The 23,678-nt window shown below is 42.6% G+C and overlaps 1 protein-coding gene across 6 annotated transcripts in view; it reads left to right on the top strand.

Annotated features, from left to right (window-relative positions):
- The first annotated feature begins 6,733 nt into the window (after window positions 1–6,733).
- Window positions 6,734–23,678, top strand: part of EPB41L4B (erythrocyte membrane protein band 4.1 like 4B) — a 177,496-nt gene continuing 160,551 nt past the window's right edge. For all 6 annotated transcript variants that reach the window (XM_074576347.1, XM_074576345.1, XM_074576348.1 and 3 more), the window contains exon 1: window positions 6,734–7,172. In XM_074576347.1, the coding sequence (XP_074432448.1) occupies window positions 6,864–7,172 (309 nt within the window). In that variant the 5' untranslated portion in view covers window positions 6,734–6,863. The remainder of the gene's footprint in view (window positions 7,173–23,678) is intronic.

Here is a 23,678-nt window from a genome sequence, read left to right as displayed (position 1 = left end):
GTTTTTCAGAGAAAATATGTCTTTCTGATTTCTGAAAGACGAGAAAAACAAATTAATTTCTCCACATGCTTGGGACTCACTGCCTTTCCTCCTGATTAAATTCACAGATACAAATTTCCTTCCAGCGATGTAAGGAGGACCTTCCTGATCTTTCTGGGTGCTCCAGCCAGTCTACATCACTTTAATTTTGATTTTTGGGAGAGGGCTTCTGCAAACCTGCCAGATGTTTTGCCCAGTGACTCCAACTGGTAAATTGCCGTAAGCATGGGAAGATCTCAAGAGAACAACGAGATGAACCCTTTTCTACCCTCAGCAGCACAATGTCTCTCCACCTTACACTGCCATCATCTGACAGAGGATCTAGAGAGAATAAAAATACTGTTAAATAAAAAAGCGTTTATATGACAAGAGAAAGAAAACAGCCTTAGAGGAATATTAGGGCGTTCTGATGCCTTCACTGTAAGCATACATAGCACAGTGCAGGGCAATAAGAAGAGGAAAAGGATGAGCAAGAAGGAACCTCTGTAGACAGTACACGTGCATATTAATATTTGATGGAGGAGGGGAAGGAGAGGAGAAGGATTCAGAAAAAAAAATATTTCAGCTGGTGCTGTATTTCTTATGAAACAAAAACCCCACAAACTCATGAGGAAAGCAGCATGTCAGAAAACTTAAGTGATTATGTAGTTGTTAAGTCGTTTAACATCTTTAAAGTATTTTTCCCCTCCGGGTCATATAATACAAAGAGATAATGCTCTCCAACCCTACCATGAATTTTTTTACTGTAAAATAAACCTGGATTTGTGTCTGACAATCAATTGTGGAAACTAAAGTCCATATACACACAAGAGAGGACTGTACACTTCCCCATCGATATGCCATGCAACAGGAATGAAAAGCCGTGCTGTTGGGCGAATAAGTGATTCAGTCCTCCTTCGATTTTCCTCTTTTGAAAGTCAATGCAGGTTCCACTTGTGTGGCAGATTCTTCGGTGAGAAGTAGGCGGAGTTATTTCATTTTATACTCAGGTTATGAGACAGATACAAACTACATTTTAATTAATACATATTTTTTATTCCAAAATGGGCTGTTTGCTGTCTAGGAAAACCCAGTTTCTAAAAAACGTTTTCTATTCTAAAATGAGCAGTTTGCTCTCTAGGAAGATGCAGTTTTCTGTAACAATAGTTAGAGAACATTTCTACTTTATGAAGCAACTTTGTAACCATTCAACAGTTTGGTTCCACATTCCTCAGGTTTCAGCAAAACCTATGCTAGGTAATGTAAATTTACAAATTGGAAATAAAGATTGTATTCTCCTTTTAAAATTATTTTTATTTAAACTGCTGGCACTGACGGTTCAGTCTTTCAGTCCTGATTTATCCTTCCGGTTTTCTTGTTAGTGCTAGACACAGGACAAATAAACTGACTCAGTAGCCACGTCAGTGGCTGCATCTTTTTCTTTTTTGTTGCTTTTCCTTTTTTGTGCCTTTAGAAATACTTACTTTTCTTGACTCTTCATTTGTTGATGAGTTTGTGTCCAAGAAGTTCCTCCTCTTGCAAGTACAGCGCCCTGTCCTCCTTCTGTCCCTTGTTCTCTGACTCTGAAACAGTCCAAGAGATGAGGAATCCAAGTCTCCGCATGAGGAGAGGATCTCCTTTCTGCTGCCAGCTTAACGTCCTGGCAGTGGAGTAAAAACTCTCCAGCAACTGACTTAAGCTTCTTTTAATTATTCAAATATAATGTGATGCTTATTTGTTATAACTTTCACCTTTGATTTATTTCTAGGATGATTTTCAACATACGTTGAAGGTTTCCAGCAGTTCTTCCAACTGGTTCATTGCCCCATCATACCTACACAAGGTACCGTTCAGCCTTGCTGTGTCAGTCAAAGGGTTCTTTGTTGCAAAATTCAAATCTTATCAATTCCTGTGCCGCACAAGAAGCCATATCTCTTTTCAGTGGAGATACAATTAAAAGACACATAATTACTGTTAGGAAATATTTCAAGGAAACATTAGTGTTTCAGCAGGTGTTGTTTGTTTATAGGTAATATTCTGAGCAGCCTTCTAGGCTCCCCTAAGACTAAAATCAAAACAGTTCGCCAGTGAAAAGACACCTTGATTTTTCAACTGAGTATCTAATATCTTTGCAATTTAACACAACACTGAAAACTTTTTTATTACTGCTTTAAACCTAATCAAAGGTTTGAATATAAGTAATTTCTATGCATTGAGGTCAGTACAAACCTGATAAAATCCTCGCTAAAGGAAAGAACATCTGAATAAGTCATATTGAACTTGCTTATTAGATGATGGGAGGCATTGCAAAACGTTCACTCAGCAAGAAACATTTTCTTTCTGTAGATTTTCTAATGGAAAGGTTTTTGCTCTTACGTCTTTATCAACAAACGTTTCTGGATATGCTAGAACAGCTCTTTGAGTGGACACGCTTAGTCTGGAATGAGTTACTTTTTTATTTATTCCAACAGAAAAAAGGAAATTTTTTTCCAGAATATAAGGATTAACATGAACAGCAATAGCTACCAAAATTCATGCCTACTGGCTGGTATTATTCCAATGGAGTGGTATTATTCCAAATGGAGAAGTACTACATTTCTTTCATAGAATCATAGAATCATTTAGGTTGGAAAAGACCCTTGGGATCATCGAGTCCAACCATCATCTCCACTCTACAAAGTTCTCCCTTACACCATATCCCTTAACACCACATCTAACACATTTCCTAACGCAGTTCTTTTGTAACACTTGGAGCAGATAGTTGATGTACTACAAAGGAAAGCCCTGGCTACCTACAATTGTGTGATACTTTTTGCAGGAATACATCCGCTAGCCCCAGCATCATGGCCATATGATTTGCATAATAATTTTCTGCCTATCCCAATTCCTATTTCCATTACAACTGTATAAGAGAGGTTCTAAGTATTTTCTCTGCTGTTAAGAGCTGCTGCATTTCAGTGTTGGTGAAACATTTCTACATATAATTTTCCTTTCTTTTTAATGGAAGTGCTTTGGGATCTCTCTAGCTGAAAGATGGCATAGAAATGCAAACTATCCTTAGCCGTGTAACTCAGAATTACCTTTACATTTTATTCTTGACCTGTGTCTGTTTGTAAAGCAATCCTGAAAACCAGTGACATTATGTTTGCTCATATACCCGACATGCTTTTGGGGAAAATAAAGAGATGGGACGGCTGACTGCTACATGAATGCTGTAATCCAATGAATGTTCATGCTGAAAAGTACCTCCTTTAGTGAATTTTTTGACAAAACAATTTAATTTCATTTACAAGTTTACAAAACAAAACCCAACAAAATTCATATCTGAAAGCCTGAGTGAATGCATGTCATAACTACTCAAGTTTCTTCTTTCCCCCTAGTTTTATTAACTCAGACATTTGGGTTTGCACCAATATTTGGTCTTTGAATCCTTTTATATAAGTTTCCTCTAGTAATGACTGTAACAAAATATATCCCAGCAGAAGCTTGCAAAATATAAGCCTGTTTAAGTTACTTGGTAAAGATAACATTTCTTCAAAACTGCAGAAAAAGAAACTCTAGCTGCACGCAAATTAAATTTAGATCACTCCTTTGCAGACAGTGAAAGCCTGGCAGGCCAGGAAGAAAAAACAATCCATAAATGTGATTGCAGTGACAGAAAGTAAAACAAGAAAGAGGTCTCTGAGGTCCAGGCAGCACATATGTACCCAGTGTGGGAGAAGTCTCAGTGGTTCACTCCCCATTCTCATTAGGTGGCTGCCTCCATTACGAAGCTTTCAAAAAGCAATCCGGCAAGATCTGAACAAAACCAAAAAGATGAATGAAAGGGCAAGAATGAAGTGCTTATTTATAGTTATTATAGTTAGCACTTCCTAAGTGCTAACTAAATAAATAACTTTTATTTAGTTATTTAGCAACAGTGTCTCCAATGGTTACAGATCCCCCATCTTGCTGCTACTACACAAATGTCAGCTAGGATTTTGATAAGTACTCTCCCATTTTACACACTGCTTAGCAGTATGGCAAAACATTGGAAGGCTGGTTACTTGCAGGGATTGCTACCAGAATTGCAATATGGGGTTAGTACAAATGGTTCACCAAGATCACCACCTTTCCCGTGTCAGCCAGCAAATCCTGGCTACCAGGGGAGACCGGAGCACTCCATGGGAGGCAGATGTTGCAATGAAGGGCTACTTTAATAAAGATTTAAAAGTAATGCTCTTAACTACAGCACAGATGAGGACCACAGCAGGTTCTGCTTGTGCCTCCCACTGTAAAGCTGGCAAGCAGCAGGCACTGAGAAGGGACTGCAGGACAGAGGTACCAGCAAACAGAATCACTTTAGGGCTTGCCCAACTGAAAATGAAGAGAAGATGTAGATGGGTGGAACATAAAAACACAAACCCGAATGTAAATACTCGTTTAAATACCTCTCATCTTGCAATGAATGTATCATGGCATCCTCACCACCCACAGTTGCTCAAGGCTCTTGTTTCAGGGCTAAAGATAGCTCTGCTGGTAACATGAGACAAAATAATGGTGGAATTGTTTTACTCCAAGAGAAGCTGGGTACTAAGGAACCGGCTTTATTTCCTCCCACCATCAGCTCCTTCCAGAAGATCCTTTACCAAGAGTGTTATCTCATATTGCTTAATATGAAATATAATGGGATCTCAGCATCTCTACGGCTGCTCTGTAAGTACAGGACTACCTCTCTGGTACGACCACTGACCCGTATCATGTGTGCTGCTACCACGAGTCAAGCAAGCCTAGATCTACGTATTTTAAAATACCAAGACGTCTGTTTTCATGACAAATGTTGAAAGAGACAAAGGATGGAAGTCTCACAGCTGAGTAAAGCAGCTTGTTAGCACAGCAAAAGACTTACTCAGCTTTCTGCCAGGCCAGTCCTGAGTGATGACAGACCTCCCTTCCACCCCACTCTCCTTTGCACCAGAATTTCTGTAGCTCCCTCAAGAGACAACAGAATTTCTGCTGAATTTCCAGCCCTTAAGATCGTTTGTATTGCTTATGGTACGCAAATGAGCTCTATGGGACGGTGATATCTTCATATCTTCAATGGCGGTGAAAGAACCCCAACGTATGCTGCACCACGTAGGATTTCAAAGTAAACTCATATTCTGCTCCTAATGAAAAAAAAAAGAAATCAGGAAAAAAAAAAAGCATCCATAATAAGTGTCTGCTCTTGATTGGGAACCTTAGCAGGCAAAGACTAGCACCTTTCCACTATGTTTCTATAAAAGCTCTTTTACGCAAGCTACACAGTGCAGAAGGGCTGGGGACGCATCCCTGCCAAAGCTCATGCAGTTTAGTGACCATCTTGGCTGATAAGACACTTCAAGACCTGAACAAGTGCCCTGAAGAAACACAGAAGAGGATGCAGAAGCAGCAGGCAGTTACCTAGTACTATCAAATCTCAATAAAAAATGACAAGCTGACATTTTGGCAGGCTTTCTGAATCCCTAATAGGGCAATGCTTGTGTAAACTGGCCTGGAAGCAAGGTTAAGGGAGATAAATCCAGAGCAGAAAAAAACCCAAAACTTTAGAAGCAGCAAATTATTTCAGTTCAAAGCCCCTTAGATCACATCTGACCATGGGGTGACAGAATTCGTCCCGCTGATTGTTTCCACGAGACATGATTCATAGCCAGTATTTCTGTAGATGGCAATTCAGCAAAAGTGCTCCCACCCGAGCCAGGAAACGTAAAGATTTAACTTATTGGCAAAGCGGCTGCGTGAGAGAGTATTTGCACCTATGGATTTGCTATGACACTGAACCAAACCCGTGCCTCCCGCCTGGCTTACGGCTCCAGACACGAAAAGAGAGCAAAACCCCCAGGAAGGTCTGGAGTAGGGGGTGTGTGTGGTGGGGCTTTTTCCACGGGACCCGGTTCTCATATCTGTTGCCTTCCACCGCCAGACCACGCCGACGGACGAGGCCAACGCAGGGGCATTTTCTCCTCGCCGGGCACAAGGGACGGCAGCGGGAGAGGCCGTGCGGTGCGGTGCCCTCCTCCTCTTTTTTCCCGCAGCGGCAGCCGCCGCTTCGGCCTCCCCCAGCACCGACGAGCCGCGCGTACTTCTGCCCGCGCCCGTGGAGTTCTCTCCATTCCCTCCTTGTCGCTTTTTAATTAACACTCCTCATCCCATCTCCCGGCCATCCGGAGGGGCGAGTACGGCGGATCGGGGCGGGGGCTGAGCAGCGAGACCGGCGCGAAGGACGGGCCGGTCCCCGTGGTCACCTCCCCACCCCGGAGCGGGGCGAGGCGCCCGGAGGCGGCGGGCCCAACGCGCCCGGCCGGGGGAGGCCCCGCGCCCCCGCAGGTGAGACGGGCAGCGCCCCGACCCCGCCGCTCCTCTGCTCTCCCCGGCCCGGCGAGGGGCAGCCACCACGCAAACACCGCCCCAACGGCCGGCGCGATCGTCCCGACCGCCGGGGAGCGTCGCTTGGAGGAGCGGCGCGGCGTGGTCCGGGCCCGGCGGCGAGCGGGGCTGAGGCGCGGCAGGCCGAGCGCTCGCTCCACCACCACCACCACAGGTGGCCGCTCGCCTCAGCAGCTCCCCCTGCCCGCCGCTCGGCTTCCCCCGCCCCGGCGGCGGCAGGAGGGGCGGTGGCGCGGCCCGCCCCGCCGTGCCGGTGGCGGGCGGCGCTGCAGAGGGCGGAGCGGGCGGCAGGGGCGGGCCGGGCCGGGCCGGCGCCCGGCGCGGGCGGGCACCCGGCGGGCGGCGCTGCTGCGTTGCTCTGGGAGGCGCCGCGGGGCCAGGCGCGGAGCTGCCGCCGGCTCGGGGGTGTGAGCGGCCGGGCAGGGCAGGGCTCCCCCAGGATGCTGCGGTTCCTGCGCAGGACCTTTGGCCGGCGGTCGATGCAGCGCTACGGGCGAGGAGCCGGGCGTGGAGCCGGGCGAGGTGGGCTCGGCGGCGAGGGGGACGAGCGGGACGGGGGGCTGCGTGGAGCCACCGCCGCTGTCGCCGTCGTCGGCGGCTCGGGAGGCTTCCCCTCTTCGCCGCACCCCGGAGGGGTGGTGCACAGCGCCGGAGCCCCCGTCCACATCCCGGCGGCCGGCGGCAGTAAGCCGGTGCTGCAGTGCCGCGTCCTCCTCCTGGACGGCACCGAAGTCAACGTGGAGCTGCCGGTGAGTAAGGCGCCTGCAAAACAGCGTCTAGCCATCTCTCATCCCTCCTCCGCATCATGTCCCCCACCCCCACCAAGCCCCTTTGCTGGCGATGGTGTCCCCGCCACCCCCTCGGCGGGTTTCTCCCTTCCTCCCTCCCTTCCCCGCACCTGCTGCCAGGTGCGCGGCCGTGCCTCCCCGCCATGACCGCTCTCTCCCCTCGCTCTGCCTCCCCTTTTCCCTTCTCCCGGAGCGACTGTGGAGGCGTGCGCCTTTCTCCCCCCCCAGTCCCCAGCTAAAAAACAGCCCCCTGCAGCCATACCTCTTAGGAGGGGCCGCCCCGGCTCCGGCCCCGGGGCCCGGGGCCGAACTTTTCCCCCTCCTGGAGGAATGAGGAAGGGCCGGTGCCGGCCTGCGGAGCTGTGTGTTTTGGTCGTTGCCTGCGTTTTTTTTTTTTTTGTTTTTTGTTTTTTTTTTTTTTGGGGGGGGGGGGGGGGCTTTGGTAGGTGTTTTTTCGGCATCCCCGTTGCTGCGCGCCCGCCCTGAAAAGGCAGCGGCGGGACGCGGAGTGCGAATTTGCAGGGTTTGGGATTTGCCGAAATCCTACGTTCGTACGGCTGCGAAATGCTCCTGTCCTTCCTTTTTTTTTTTCTTTTCCCCCCTGACCTTTTCCCTCCCTCTTGAAAACCAAGTTTGCCGTGCAATAGCATGCAAGCTTATCATATTTTAAAACAACCAAACCCACAAACATTTAATCTTCTTTCCTTTTCAACCCAAATAATCACCGGCCATTAAGCCTGGTCTACAAAAGCAGGTGGGGGAACTTGCTAATAATGAGTGTAACAACCTGATAAGTTGTGCACTACTTTAATCTCCAGTAGTGCGAGAGTATTGTTTGTTTTCAGAGTACCTTTTGAATCTTGTTAGGTGCCTTTCGTATTAATAATTATCTGTATATACTGGCATCATTTCACTAAAACGTGGAATTTGGCAACCCTATCGTTTGTGCTTAAAAGAAACCAAAGAGATGGAGTAAGACTCTTGCACGTGAATATAGAAGTATGTGAATGGAGCCACCTAGAGATACTTGCTGCAGAATTATCAGGCCTCCCTTGCCTTACAGACCAGATATCCCGCATTTCCAGATATTGGAAATACATTTCCTCACATCTCCTTCATGACTTGCTGCAGCCCTTCTAACATCTCGGCACAAATCTTTTCTAAAGACGAGTTGATGAATGTTATCAGTATGCTGAGGATTTACTTATATAGGTCTATGTAGATAAGCTCAGTAAATATTTTGCTTAAGGTTATGCTCCGTCTGATTTGTCAGAGTTTGGCTTTAGCTGTAGAGCCTGTTTAAGACGGTCTGTGGTTTTGAAGCATCAGAAAATGAGGTAGTGGCACTCTTCTCAGCCCTTGAGTATTGAAAGTATATGGAAGTATCTGCTTGGTCCAGTAAAGAAGCTGTGGAGCACTCTTGCTTGCTTTTGACCTCCAAACGAAGGCTAGGCTGCCAGTGTTTTCAGAATGTGAGCTGCGTGTGTGGTGGTTGTAGCTCATTTGTCCAAAGACAGGGTAAGAAGCAGGTTGGTTTTTTTTCACTGAAACCCCTTGACTGGTGGAGGACTCTGGAGCACGTAATAGCTGTCAGTGTTTTGAGGATTTAAAAACTGTTCTGTTGAATTGCATATCTGTTCCTCATGCTTTTTCCCTTTCTTTCACGAAAAGTAACACCCACGCTGAGAGTTAGAAAAACTGAAAGAGGCGTTGCACCATTTATAGAAGTTGTTCAGTAAAGTTTCTCTGAGCTTTGCAGCTCTAGATTTTATGGGATTAGGGCCCGAAACAGAATGCTGTAATACTCGGAAGCTGTGGTACAGGACTGGTTAAGCTGAATGAATTCAGTAGCATCTTTTCCATTAAAAAAAAGAGAAATATATGTAGTATACTGTGGTTTCTCTCCATTTTGGCTCAAATTTTATGGAAAGGGAGAGAGTGTGGGCTTCATTAGCAGTGAGCAGTTTACCCATAAAGTCAAGTATGTAGATAATTGCAGAGGACTTTACTGTGCTGCTGATTGTGTTCACAAGCACTTATTTCAGGAGATACTGGCATCTGTAAAATGTGCTCTTTTTAGTATCTGCTGACATTACACCCCAGTTGTCTTTCCAGGAACTTGCTGATATTAGGACATTGTGACTACAACTCTTTAGGCTGCTACCTAAGACTTCACTTAGAAGTAATTGAAAGGTTTTATTAGATTTTAAAGACTACAGGGTGTATTGTTTGGGTGAAGGAATGACAGAGAAGACATGACTGAGGGAAAACTTCAGCTATACATGTAGCACATGTAGAAAAAATGTTTCAGGGTTTTTTGTGGACTTATTGGGGTTTTTTGGTTTGTTTGGTTTGGTGGGGGACGTTTTTGTTTGGCTCTTGGTTTTTGTTTTTTTTTTAATATTCAAGTAAAGCTAAACCCCTGAGACTTTTATCCAGGTTAAATATATCAGGTTCTGCCACAGTGGGTTCTCATATGTGGGGGCTGGTGGTGGTGTTGGAAGAATAAATCCTACATCAGTAAGTTGATAACTATCTTTAGGGTTAATGTTAGCATTTATGTGGTAGTATGTGCATTGGAAACTGCGTATTTGGTAAGCTCTTGTCTGCTCTTGGTGGTAACAGAAGTAGAGATCTACCCCGATCTCAGAGTCCTTCCTTAGCTTGTCCTTCTCTAGGCTGTACAGCGGTATTGTGACCAGAGTCACTTTTCTTGTTTATCTGCATTTCCACACCCACTTCTTTCTGGGGCATTTGCACTTTATTCTTTTTACTGCATGTCCTCTGCCCTCGGACTAGCCCATCTGCTGGCCTGCCCTCCTAAGGTGCTGCGTAATCATTCCACTTGTACGTGTTCTCCAGATTTCCTGAACTTGCTTCCATCCCAGCTGTTCCCACACAAAAGTAAACATAAAATTACTCTGAGTGCTGTAGATACCCCTGGATAATGGTTTCTTTACTCGGCTTCTCGCTTGAAATTTCAAGGACTGCTTAGTGATGCTGGCTTTTCCGTTCACTCTTAAGGCAAGAATCGTGTACTTTGAAAGTATTCTTTCTAAATAGAATAATGCACTGGATGGCTTTTTAAGTCCACAGGCTCCTCAGGGCCCTGTGTTGAATGTGAGATGCTATTAAGGTTGGATCCATTGTATAGGAGTGAGTGGCAGTTGACTAGTTCTGTTGCTGTGGGGTGATTTACGATGGGAAGGGGGAGCATAAATGGTGTCGTTACTTCCTCTTGACCTGACACCACATGTCTGCACATCTCCAATCCAGTTATAAGAACTGATGCAAAGAGAAAAATACTTGCGGTCAAAACCATCCTTTCCTCCCTCTTACATAGGTATCAGTGTATTTCTTTTTACCATTGAGAACCTGTTTAGTATCTTCTGTGTTGTATCTTCACTTACCTTGTATCTTCACAATTTGTTTAGATTTTGTAACTCAGCTGTAGGTAGATGGAAGGCCACCTGCTCTCTGCTGTCAAAATAATCTTGTCTCTGTTTTTCTGGAGGACTCATGACTTTAACGAAAGAAAAACTGGTTATGGATGATGCTGTGTTCTTACATAAGGAAAGCAGGGAAAGAGCATTGACATTTACGCAGAGGTGATGATGCCTGCTAGTTAATACGTAAACGGAACAGTCTATAGATGGCTCTCAGATGAGGCCAAAAAGCCAAATGTTTTTGACTTTAAGGCATGATTGCTGGCATTTCTAAAAACTGAGTCAATATTCAGTGTATATTATGAAAGCTTAAAGGGTGGATATGAAAGGTGGCTATTCAGTGGGACTGTCCGGAGTAGCAGGAATTAATGTCCCTTTTCTTAATGCTGCTGAAAACAGTATTTGGTGGTAAGTTGGGGGAGGGCAGGAAGGGAATGAACACATGTAGGGTGTTCTTGGGTTTGTTTAATCTTAAAGTGGGATAAAAAAAGAGGGAACAAATGGTAAGCTTACTCTACTATGGAAATCCTCATCCTACAAAGCAGATATAGGATACCTTACATTTTCTGTGATGTGAAGCCACAGCAGTCAATGCGTTGTCTGTCATAAATACTCCTTTCTAAAAATCTCCTTGCTCTGATACGTTTCTGTGCTGCTATGAACGTCATTACAAAGACCTGCGTGATGTATTAGAAAGTAGGTGATATTTAATGATTAAGTTAATGAACAAGTCAAATATAACTCTTCAAATCTATGACTTATTTTCAGATGGATAGCTTTTGTATTACTACTTTGCCTTCCATTTGGTGTATCTGTTTTAATAATTGTTTCGGCTGCTATGGAAACACTTCAGGATAGAGATAGTAAATGTTCTTCAATACCCTTTTCTAATCTGCGATCTTCTCTGTGTTGTATCCTTTTCTTGCTGGAGTAACACGACCATAGCAAAATTTGCTATCTGGCCTTTATGCTTACATCAAACGTGAATGTCAAATTAACTCTTGAGTAGTCATCTCTATCCTATAATTATTGGTTAGTGTATTTGACTTGATAAAGTTATAAATATCGTGAGAGACATACAACTAATTTTTTCTTTCTTTTACATCGTACGTGATTTCCTAATGACATTTCAGGAATACTGACTCTAGAGAAATGCACTAATATGTGTATGTGTAGACACTTGGATTCAAGTCATTCTGTGAAGTCTTGTAACTGAGGAGTTACCCCCTCACCCAAATGGATATATTGCATCAGATGGGGACCAGGATTTTTTAGTAATTTGTTAAAGCTTTTATCACTTCTGAGATTCATAATATGCTTTCTTTACGCAGAAATTACCTTTCAACAACATAAAATTAGATTACTTGCTGGAAACTGTTAAAAGCATATTTGCAGCACTGGAAAGGCCTCTCATGTTTATGAACTCCTATGGGCACCTGTAATCCCCTTCATAAACTGATGAAGCTCCATTTTTAGAAGAGGCTGGCTATTTTTCTTCTGCAGCTCCCGTTGAAATGCCTCTTTGTTACCTTACAGCTCTGATCAAGTAACTGTAGCCAGAGCTCGATGTGCTGTCTTCTGGCAGTAGCCTTTAATTATGTTATGCATGTACCGTATACTGTGATGCATTGCTGTGTATAGTGAAGTTGTGTGAAAAGCTTTCATAGTAGAATCACGTACTAAAAGCCAGGGACATACGCAGCCCCAGAGAAATAGGAATGAGATGGGGTATGCACATGTGACTGAGGCTGGGCTTCAGAAATGCATGGGTTTAGGCTCTTGAGAAAGATCAGGGAATTTTAGGCGCTTGACATGCTCACCAAACTTCTCCAATAAATCTACAGCATATAAAGGACATTTCAACAGAACATAGTAAAAGACGGAGACAATGACCAGCACTTTGTTTTGGCATATGTTAGATAAATTCTGCTGGTGAGTTCCATTAGTTGTTTATGGAAACCAATACCATTTTTCAATGCATTACAGATAGACAGGGTAACAGGATCACCGCAGCAAAGAGCTGACAACCAGTAAGGGGGAGAAAGCCGATGATGAGAGTAGTATACCGCAAAGACAAAAGTATGAGCACCTGGTACTAATTCTCTGGTGGAGAGCTTATGTGTTTGAAGAGATGGGGAGAAGATAAAGTTGTTGTATGCATTCTTTCGGAAGCCTTTTTACAATGGACTAGAACACAGCTATGCTTAGGAAAGTAACCATGGGAAATGTCAATGTGTCTGGTCCTCTTGTTTGTTAGCACAAAAACGCATTTCAGTAGCAGCTGTTTGCACTGGACTTAACTATGCAATCATCAACACTGGAGAAACTCTGAAGACCACCATGGATTTGAATGGAGATGGTCAATAAGAAAAGTTTCAGAAGAGTTAGAAAATATGTGGGTTTTTTTTTTTAAACACTGTACATCTAGTATGTTTGCGTTTTTGTTTTGGGTTGGTTTGTTTGTTTTTTTTCTTTTTTTTCCCCAGTGGCTGTGTTCCAGACTAGACTGCTGGGTAGCAAACCTGTAGCTTCAGGCTCTTAGTAGTGGTCCTGATGAGGAAAAAGGATGTCTGGGCATGTAAAAAGTAAGAGTAAAGAGACTTTGGAAGTGCAGCCCATATAGAAAAGCAAGCAGAGGACTAGTTTTGTTTGGATGGCAGAAAACAGTACAGGAAGAGACGGGCTGAAAGGGTGAAGAAACTAGAAATGGTATATAAAGTATGGGATGTATTATCTACCCAGCTCTTTTCTGAAACAGAGGGGACAGGTATCTCTATCCCTGCTTCTCTGTGTGTGCTTTTCTTCCTTGTGCGCTTCCTTGTGCTTCTACTTGTAGCCCGTCTGTAAATATCTTTTTTTCCTGTAACTTTCTCTGACAGGCTGGCTTCATTTAGTGTTTCTCCTTCTCTGAGCACAAGTCTGTTTTCCTATTTAAGCCTTCTGTTCCCAACCTTTTCCACTCACCCTTCTCCTTTGCACCCTCCTCCCTGAGCAACCCTTTATATTTTTTCTATGCGGCTATCGTTGGTATTACTAGCATTGTACCTACTGAATTTTCTTTTTAATAAGGGCAGATTTCTCTTAGTTGTGCGTGTTGATTTTTTTTTTTTTCCCCACTCTGTTTTCCCGATCTGTAAAAGCAGTTTTCTGTGCATCCCAGGAGCAGCTGCACAAGCTGCAAAACAGTTCACCATGGAGGATCTCTTCTGGGAAGCATTTCAAAGAGCACTAGACGTCTGCTTCCTTCTGGTTGGGGCCTTGAGCGTAGTTTTCTGTCCCATTCCCTCCTACCAGTTTAAGATCATTTCCGTGGTTCTCTGCAGTTTTCAGAAATTTAAAACTTTCCTCGGTCCTGTTCTTTCCCCTTGAAAATCCACTTTCACGGCTGTGGCCAGGGGTCTGGACCGCGGAAGGTCTGTGGCTGGCTCAGCAGCTCGTTCAGCCAGCTTGACTAGGAAAGCTGTCTGTCTGTCAAGGGCAGGTGACCGCTTGTCCTGGGCATTCCCAGTTGTAGAGCAGACATTAAGGGAGGCATTGGTGGCGAATGGTGAAATAGTTAATTCAAAGGTTAAGCCTCCTCACTTTAAAAATTCATGGTTTCGTATGAGAACTATAAAAACGAACTTGAAAACTTAAATGGTGTGAGAAGAAGGTTGAGAGAAGGGAGAACATATATGTCATTGAATTGGTAGACCCTTTGCAAAGTAAAATATAAGGGTAAGTACAAGTAACTTATGTTACTTTTTGCTAGAATGATGAAGTTGACCGCTGTTAACTGTATGTACAGTATTGCTGAGTTAGTATTTTAAATTACTTGACAAATACATTGGGCTTTTTAGTATTTGTTTTCCAATGCAGACTGTGGTAAATGTTCTTTTTTTCTTTCTGCATTAGAAAGAAAAAGGTTGGAGGGTAATGAAGTGTTTAGAGTGACCATCTGCTCTTCATTTGACTTGCTATTTCCATTTATTTCTATGAATCAATTTAAGTATGCCCTGGACCATTAGCTATATTGTGATGAGATTATTTTGAAATACTTGTTGAAGTTCCAGACTCAAACTCCAACTACGAAGCATGAAAAATATTAAGAGTTAATTTCTGTTGTCTGTTTATGTTTTTGATCTGCACAGATTCAGATTATTTCCCTTCCTTGTTGTTATGGAACCACAGATAGTTTATCCAAACAAATACCAAATGTCCTCTTTCTTTTTTTTTTTTTTTTTAAGTATACTAACAAACACATTGAATCGAGAAGTTACTGTATTTCATGATTTTAATACATGTGGTATAGTTTATGTGATAAATAGAAACTGGAAATTCTAAGAGAGGATCCAATTTAATGTTTGTGAAATACAACAAACTCTACACAAATAAGTGCAGAGTCTAGGTCCTTTCTCTTGAAGAACGTGGACTCATATGAACATACGAGTATCAAATATACAGTTAGAAAAGCATAGTGTTATAACTTAGGGATTGTGACCTGTAATTAAATTATGATAGACTGCAACATTATTTCAAAGGATAACTTATCCAAGGGTGAATTCTTTTGTGGTTGTTTGAAAATAATGCTTTTCACAGTAGTTTTTTGTGGTACTAGTGTTTGATTGTATGCGTTATTTTCATTGGTGTTGTGTATATATAAATAAGTGTAGACTTGAGAGGAATTTTGTAGCTTAGCAGTCTTGGCTGGGAAAACACCTGTTTCTGTTTCTGCCTGAATTGAGACTAAACAAGGAAACCACTTCCCATTTTTAAGTTTAAAGTTTCTTACTGTGTACATTTCACTATGTGGGGTCTTGTAGGTTATGTATCAGACAATAGGCAATTTCACTTGGCTGTGTGAAGCTTTAACATAATCCTGGTCTGTGAACAAATTCTCATTTTAATATTGATGGATAAAGTATGCATGCTAACTGCATCACATCTTTTGGGTTGGTGTTACATCTGAAGAAAATTACTTAATGACCAAACAGCTTTAAATGTGCAAGTGAATGTTTTCCACGTTTTGTGAGAAAAGGAGCAGTCCTATTAAGTTTTTCCTCCTTCTTCCTTGTTCTCACCTGGAATTGGTCAAGGCTGTTTTCTGTCATTTAAATAAATCTTTTTCATACCTTATTAGTGGTTCCCAGAGCTGTGGTATGGTATGATTTTAAATTGAGGGCATGCATTTGTGTTGAAAGACCAAACCCAAGAAGTTCCATTTTCATAAGCAGAACTGAAAATGCCAGTACTCTGTACAATCGTTGTGTTGCAACAAAGATCACTATTCAGTAGAGATGCAAATCCTCAGTATGTAGGTTTTATATTCAGGCTACTTACTGAGTAGAAATTCTTCCTGAATAATGAACCTTCCATGAGTGCTTTGCTTTGAGAGATGATGAATGATGAGTCTGTTATCTCTTTGAATTAAGCAAATAAGTGAAGAGTGCTGGTATTCTGCAGAATAGGTTGTATCACTAGGGTAGGCAGCACCCTGGAATTGTTAAGTCCAGTCGGCAATATCTACTTATCTTCACTCATGTTGCAATCTTTGGGTGCCGATATGTATCTGCGTGAATTCCGATGTCCTGCTGTAGCTCTGTGGAGGGAAGAGCCGGTTTAATAGAGCAGCAATATAACCTGTATGTTGTACAAAAGACTTCATTTCTTTTCCTCCCTCGTCCTGCTATTTCACGTCTTGGGGTTGGTTTAGTTTTTGTTTGTTTTTTTCTCTTGTTCTTTCCCTGCTGTTCAGCGATGAAGAGAAGGTGGCAGGATGTTTTCTTATTTGTTACCAACATCTCCGTTGTTACCAACATCTCCCTCCCCGTTCTCCGAGGAGGGAGCGTTCCCAGCCCTGCTTCATGACTTGTTCCCACAAATTTCGCCTGCCGTGGCCGCGTGTGAGCTGTGGCGTGGAACACCTAGCTGTGGGATGGCTCTATGCGTGCCCAGCCTCTGCCTTGCACAATTAATTCTGCGTGCCTTCCAGTTAATTAAAAGATGTTAATGTTGATGGGCTTTCTTTTTAATGGGGGGGGGGGGGGCCTACTTACCAAAACAGCAGAGATCGCTGACTCGTTTTACAGAGGCAGGTGAAGCTGTTAAATGTTGACTGTAACTGAGCTTTTCCTTTTCTCCTTTAAGCTGATTACTTAAGTTGTCATCTGCCTGTACGTCTTCTCTGTCTCCCTTCCCTCCCCTCCTCATCATACAACGATATTTCACAGTTGGCTTTTTGGATGAGCTGTTGCAAAACTTGTAAAATAGGGAATCAAACCCTTGTTTTTAGGTGTGAAAATGGGGGAGCCTTTGGGACATCAAAAAAATATACCACAGTACTCAAATTGCTTGTTGCAAACAGTAGGTACTGGGAGGGGAACTTTTTTTTTTAACTGATTGATTTTGGTGTTCATGAAAGGGGCTTGGTATATTTTAGGAGGTCAATCAATGAGGAAATGAATCTACATGACAAATATTTTTATAGTATTCTTAAATTTAGAATTGGAAACAAGCTGAGGTTACTCACCACCTTCACTTCTTTTTCCTCTTGAATTCTCTGAGCCATCCCCTCTTCTGTTGGTACTGCTTACAGTCGCTTTTTTCCTGTGCAGCATGTTGATGCACAATTTGCATTATAAATTCATCCTATAGTAAAACCTTTCTGAGGTGTCATTTCTGGCTTTAAAAAGTAAAGATGTTAATAAACTATGAGGAAAGAGTTTGAGCATTTGTCTGTATACTAGGAAAAGAGACTGAAGTTGATGACTGCATTTCTGGGAGGGCAGTGGGAATAGAAAAATTAAGCGCTCTGAAACAAAAACAAGTGGGTTTTTTTGCTGCTATTGAAATTTGCCAGCAAACATTATCATTTTAAAGTTTGTGTGCTTGGGTTTTGATGTATTTTCCTGTTAAACACCCAGCATATGTTGGTTTATAATTTGATTGAGACGTGTATTTTTTATTTTTTTTAAATTCAGCTGTTTTGGCAATGATTTTGCTTTAAGAATATGGTTATGGCCAGGAAAGGGGACCTTGATTTCTTCCTCCCACGTGTTATGCTATTAGATACCGATAGAAGTATTTCTTCTAGAAGAATTTTATCTTACTTTGACAGAGTACGAAAACATTTCCAGCATGATCATAATCTGAAAAACTGTCAGACAAAGCAAAAAGATGTGGTCTTTCATAAATAGAAAATATTGTTAAGCAGAAGTTTGTTTCAAAAAGCAGATTTTTTCCCCTGTCACAACTGTCGGTTTCTCATCATCTGTGTAATGCCAAGAGTGGAGAACTTTCCCAGCTGTTTCAGTAAGCTGAGTGCTGGAAGCTTTCTAGGAAGAGGAAAATAGTCTGAAGAACCTCTGAGGCTTCACTGTGACTTTCAGGAGCTGTTGAAAGTGGGCAAGCTGAAGTGCAAGTGCTGTCTTGAAGGATAGTCCTCAAAATGACCTTTGTTTCTTCTGGTTTCAGGATTTCCAAGGCATCTTACTGTTTACTGAAATCAAAAAGGTATATCTTAATTTAAGGCAGATAGAGCCTGAAAGGAATACCAAAATCTTCAGCAAGGTGTTTGGAAAAGCTGGGGTTTTTTTGCAAGCTACAGGGCAAATGAATGGTTAGGTTGCAAGGAAGATAGGGTGATACTGAAAGAGTACAAATTCCTCTTTATTGCACATGCAGTAACCTCATTAACAGGATAAGGCTGTCAAGACTAGGGCAGCGCTAAATGACTTTGTGGGAGCTACCAAATATAGATCCTGTGAAAAGTCCCAGGCCTGGGGAGCTCTCCCTACAGAGAGCAGCTTTCTGAACAGTGCCGCCTGCTTCCCTGCAGGAATTTTGGGTCAGACTCCCAAGTCCCACTATGTGTCTGGGAAGAAAGCTTTTCTCCCACTTCCCCTTTTGTGACTCTTAGAAAGCTGCAAGCCTTTTGTACTAGTTTGTAAAATGGCCTAATAGTGTGTCTGCATTGCAGAGCTGATGCAAGTGAGGTGGAGAATGAAGTTCTTTTGTTTCTGTGGTCTTGTACGCAAAGTGAAAGCACTCATTGGAAACAAACAGCCAGAGAGTTGACTGAGCCCGGTGCAATCCAACAGCAGTTTGTGGTATTGAAAAAATGTCCCTGACAGCAAAATATGAATTTAGTGCAGTTCTAGAGGGACAAGATGTGACCACTTCCAAGACTGTCATCTGCTTTGTTTGGAATTTCCCAGAACATACTTTTCAAACTCGGGCAACCTCTGCCTCTGCGCAGATGGCAGCGGAAGCCCTTCAAGAGGCAGCGCCTCGAGTGGGAGGCTGGGTGCAGGGCTGATGAGGAAATGCGTGCTCTGGAGTATGCTTCTGTTTCTGTCTTGTACATGGACATAACCTGCAGTGTTAATAAACTCGGAGTGGTTTTATAGCCAAGGATAGGTTATAAATGCAGAAACAGGCACCATAGTTAGTGCTAGGAGGCAAGCGTGCAGCTTTGGCTTCAGAGCTAAATGAATTTATGGTGTTACTCAAAGTGACTTTTGTATCTCGAAAGCCCTTGTGAGACTGCAGGTTCCTGGTGGCAGTAAGGAATGGAATTGATGTTTGAGGTAGCTAAGATTTATCACTCATGTTATTTTTATTGTTTTTTGTGTAAAAAAGTAAAGCACACTTTAGTGCTTGAGTAGGTAGGGAGGGAGACGGTTTTCTTACGGCCTGACTAAATGAGTGCAAACATATACATACTAACAGGGCTTCTTGTTTTTACAAGCCATTATTTTTCAAAGGGAATTGTTAGAATGAAGGATTTGCAGAAAACCACTAATATGATTATTGTTACCTGTTTGTATCTCTGCACACCCCCCGCAAAGCCCTGGCTGTTTCATGGCCACTTCTGGTAGAGCTACCACACTTGCTAATGAAGAAATATTGCTTTGGGTAAGTGGCTAGCAGATTCCAGCTGTCTCTGTTCTTGTTCGTTCCTCCTTTTAACATCTTTTGTTAAGGCTGTAATGGTGATGTTAAATGGAAGTCAACTGACTGTTCTCCCTTGATATCATTTGGACTATCACTCTTTAAATTATATTGGAGTGTTAGTCATATGGATGGCTTGTAAATGAATAGGTTCAGAACTGTAGATTTGTTTCAGGTCAGAAAATGGTCATTGTGAACACTTAATCTGTTCTCCTTCCCTGATCAGTCTCTAGAACTTCTTCCAAGAGCATGTTTTAAGCTTGTCACTTTTTAGCATCAGTTCTCTCCTTGGATCTCATTAGTTTATCGGCCTTTAAGAGTCTTTAATGAGAAACAGTTACTTACTCAGGTTGTACGTGCACTCTTCAGAATAATAACAGGTCTTTCATTGTATCTGATATTTTTATGGTCCCTGTCCTGATATTTTATAGTCCCTTTTCATCATGGGATGAAAAGTCCGGGGACTATGGGGAAAAAATATTCTCCCCATGAAGGTACGTGCAATTCACGTGCAACCCAACTCTTAGTCTTATCTTTGATTGCCTAAATAGATAAAAACAAAATTTATTTCCAGATGCTTTTCAGACTCAAAACTATTCTTTGTAGCTTTGTTCTGACTTTGTGCACAATGTGCAGAGCTGGTCACAGCAGTGTTGTTGTTATGGTTTGTTGAATGTATGTGAAATGGCATTACTCCTTACTTACTGTTCCCTTGTTATGCATTCAAGGCTCATGTTTACTTTCTTAACTGTAGCATCACGTTGAGAGCTCATGGTCAGTTGTTTTTCTATTGTTAAAACAGAGTTCTTAACAGTGCTGCTGAAGTCCAGGGCATGATCTTTGACCTAGTGAGTGCGAGTGAACCTTTTTTTCCCCTCTCTGCGTGACCTGTGATCTCACTGAATTCAACTACAGTGCGTTGATGCAGTTCTGCATCCCCAAGAGATGCAAATCGGCATGTACAACCAACAAGACCCATCATCTCCTGATACCATGACAGTCTTGCGAAATTCAGCAGGAGTGATTTTATTAGTTCCCTCCCAGCAAAAACTGTCTGGTGAATGACTGTGAGCAGAGCGCTTTGGATTGCACTGGCAGTGCTGCTGTGGCTGGCTGCTTTCCTCCTTTCCCTTCCTATTTTTTTTTTTTTTTTTTTTAAATCTGCCTGTCGTGGACTACTCACATCTATTTTAGGAATGCTTGTGCTTGCTTTTGTCAGACTCTCTCATAGGCTGTGTTTTGAGAGTATGGGTGTTTATGGTCAATAGGAGTTCAAAGAGTTCTTGGCTTCTCATTCCCATCCTGGTGCTGCAGGCAGGTACCTGCCATTTCAGCTGTTTGTGGGGCTGTGCCGAAAGCCAGGTCAGGGATCAGATCCAGGGATGTTTCACTGGAAAAAAATGCTTTTGCAGCATTGATTGACAGAAATTTATTAAAGGTATGGCATAAGTAAGGGGCCAAGCAGCAGGGAAAAACCCGACAGAGGGCACGGGAGCTCTTTAAGGCAAAAGGACTGTAAAACCCCTGGTTGAGTTGGGCCTTGAGGGTATAAATAATCACTTTAGGAATGGTTTGATTCATGTACTTAGCACTCTCATAGCTTGATCATGTGAGTGCTCCTCGTCTGCCCCACTGAAGTCAGGCAGATTAATATGAAGTGGAGAAGAAATGCTTAGTTGCTGCAGCAAAGTGGTTCAGTGACAGAAATCATGTCACCGTAGCTCAAGCTCGTGCTGCAAGAGCTCCTCTGTGCCAAAGTCAGATGTCTTGCAGTAACATATCCTAAGGTTCTTTGTTGCTGCAATCAAATAAATGTGCAGTCTTATGGAGGAAGCAGTTAAACTTGTTTTATGAGACTTAATTTTCTTGAAATCATGATGAGTGGTATAAATTATGCTGCTCGTATTTAATTTATTGCTGACTGGACCCAGCTGTCTCTAGCTTTTATTTTCAGAATCTAATAGGGAGCCAGAATTGATAAGAATAACAAAGCTGATACTGAAATTAGAAAAATTCTAGGAATTTTAAAGAAGGCTGCCTTTTTCTAGGTTCCACCTGTGGAGTTTCAAATAGGACCAGGGTTGAAAAGATCTTGTGGTTGTTACTTGACGCAGATACCCTGTGATGGAGTACTTCCCCTACTCTTCTTAGCCCTTTGAGGCTGGCTGCAAGTGAGGTGAAAGACACCTGTACTGTTGAGGGAAAATGATGTTGCATTGAGCAGAGCCTGGATTCCTAACCTGTCAGGGATCCATAAAATTCAAGTGGTCTGAGTTTAATTGTAAATCTTTATTTGTAGACATTCCAGAAATTAGTCTTGCAGCTAGTACAAATTCAGTAATTCTTGATTGTGAGTAAAATGGAAAGATAAAATCTTTGAATTGAAATTTCTCATTCCTTGATTAGTTTAGTCTTTCACTTGGAAACTAAACTGTGGATGAGTTTGACTTCATGTTGCATTTTTTAAATTAACCTTACAAGGTTTAATGATTAAATTATCACACTTATGGAAAGAAACTTTAAGAACGTGATCTAAACCAACACTTTTTAAGAAGCAGGTGGAAGATTATTTATGTCTTGAAAGCACAAATGGACAGTTCTGAATCATGCTGAAAAAGTTCCAGTGGAAAATATGCTTTTAGTTCCAAATACACAAGTTACATTAGAAAGACAGGTTTCAGCTAGAATGACAACTATTTTAAACATTTGTATAAACGTTTTTTTGAGGGGAAAATCAAGGAAACAAAGTTTTGCTGCAGGATTATCTTTCTTATGAGCAAGTAGTTGTGTTTCCTAATGGCTTGTGGAATAAATCCAATTTTCAAAATGCTTGAGAAAACAGAGTTCCCAGGCCATCTGGTGCTTCTCTGTGCACATGCATGCCTGTATCCGTGTAGTCAGGGACATTGTGCTGCAACTGCAAGGTGAGGGAGATCAGCTAGAGTTCCTGGGCTGGGAAGCTAAAGGGTGAACGCATACTGACCAGGGAGCTGAGAGGTGCTGTTTTTTAGTGTTCCTGGGTGAAGGTTTCCAATTTAAGATTTGATTAATTTTTTCTTTTTTTTTTTTTTTTTTTTTATTTTAAGCCACAGGCATTTGTTGCTCCTCTTGTGATGCTCCCAAAGCATCTTTGGAGATGTTATACTGTATGGGTAGTAAGGTGACAATGTCTGTAATCCCCATCTGGACAGAAAGACTTGAGGCTTTGATAAACGGCTGCAAAAAGATGACTGGAATTTGCCTAAGACGTTATTGCCTTTAGCTGTCTTGCTCTGTGACTAAACTGGCAGAAGGATGTTTATGTGCCTGTATCTTAGGCTGTCTGTTGAATAACCAGATACGAGTTTAAACCGTGAGATACTGCACTGCAATCATGGAGATAAAAAGTACATGTTTTGTGTTGCGGAGGAGAAGGTGATCTCTAGCAGAGTCATGGGAGAACAAGCTTTGCAGAGTACTGATCTGTTCAACAGCTGCAGCAAGATTGGCAGATTGGCAATTTGGGCCTCCATCTTGGTAAGGACAGGTCTACTTCTAGCATGCTTTACCAGCAAAGAATCACCACATCCTTTGCTCTTGTGTTACCGTGATCTTGCTGTTTTACTTTAGTAGCTCTATGCCTGTAGTGTGACAGGTGTCATGGGAGTTGAGCACTGTTGTGGTCCTCTGAGGAGATGGGAGCAGTGGTTGCTCGCCCCGTCAGGCTTCTTGGTATGATTCTGCACTGCTTTTTCTACACTCACAATATTCCTCTGTAGGGGTTTTCGTCTGGGAAGCCCCCAGAAGCTACTGTGAACGTCCTTCAGGAACACGTTTCGGGTTTTATACTGGACAAAATGGGACCTAAAAGACTGTCTGCAAGAGAAATTGGGTTGGTAAACTATAGAAACATAAGCTATAGTCTGTACATGCAAAGCCTCTTGACTAGCGTGAGACCGAGGAAATTTGTTTAGCGGTGGTGCCTTTTTATCTGGACTTTGTTCTAGAAACAGAATTTCACCTTACACAAATACTGGAAGTTGACTAAAGGTATTGTGGTGTTACAGTACAAAGTTCCTTTTGCTTTGGCATTCCTTATTGGGTTGCAGTG

This window comes from Larus michahellis, chromosome 2, assembly GCF_964199755.1.
Source record: "Larus michahellis chromosome 2, bLarMic1.1, whole genome shotgun sequence".
NCBI classification, from domain to species: domain Eukaryota; kingdom Metazoa; phylum Chordata; class Aves; order Charadriiformes; family Laridae; genus Larus; species Larus michahellis.
This window is presented reverse-complemented; position numbering and strand designations above follow the sequence as displayed.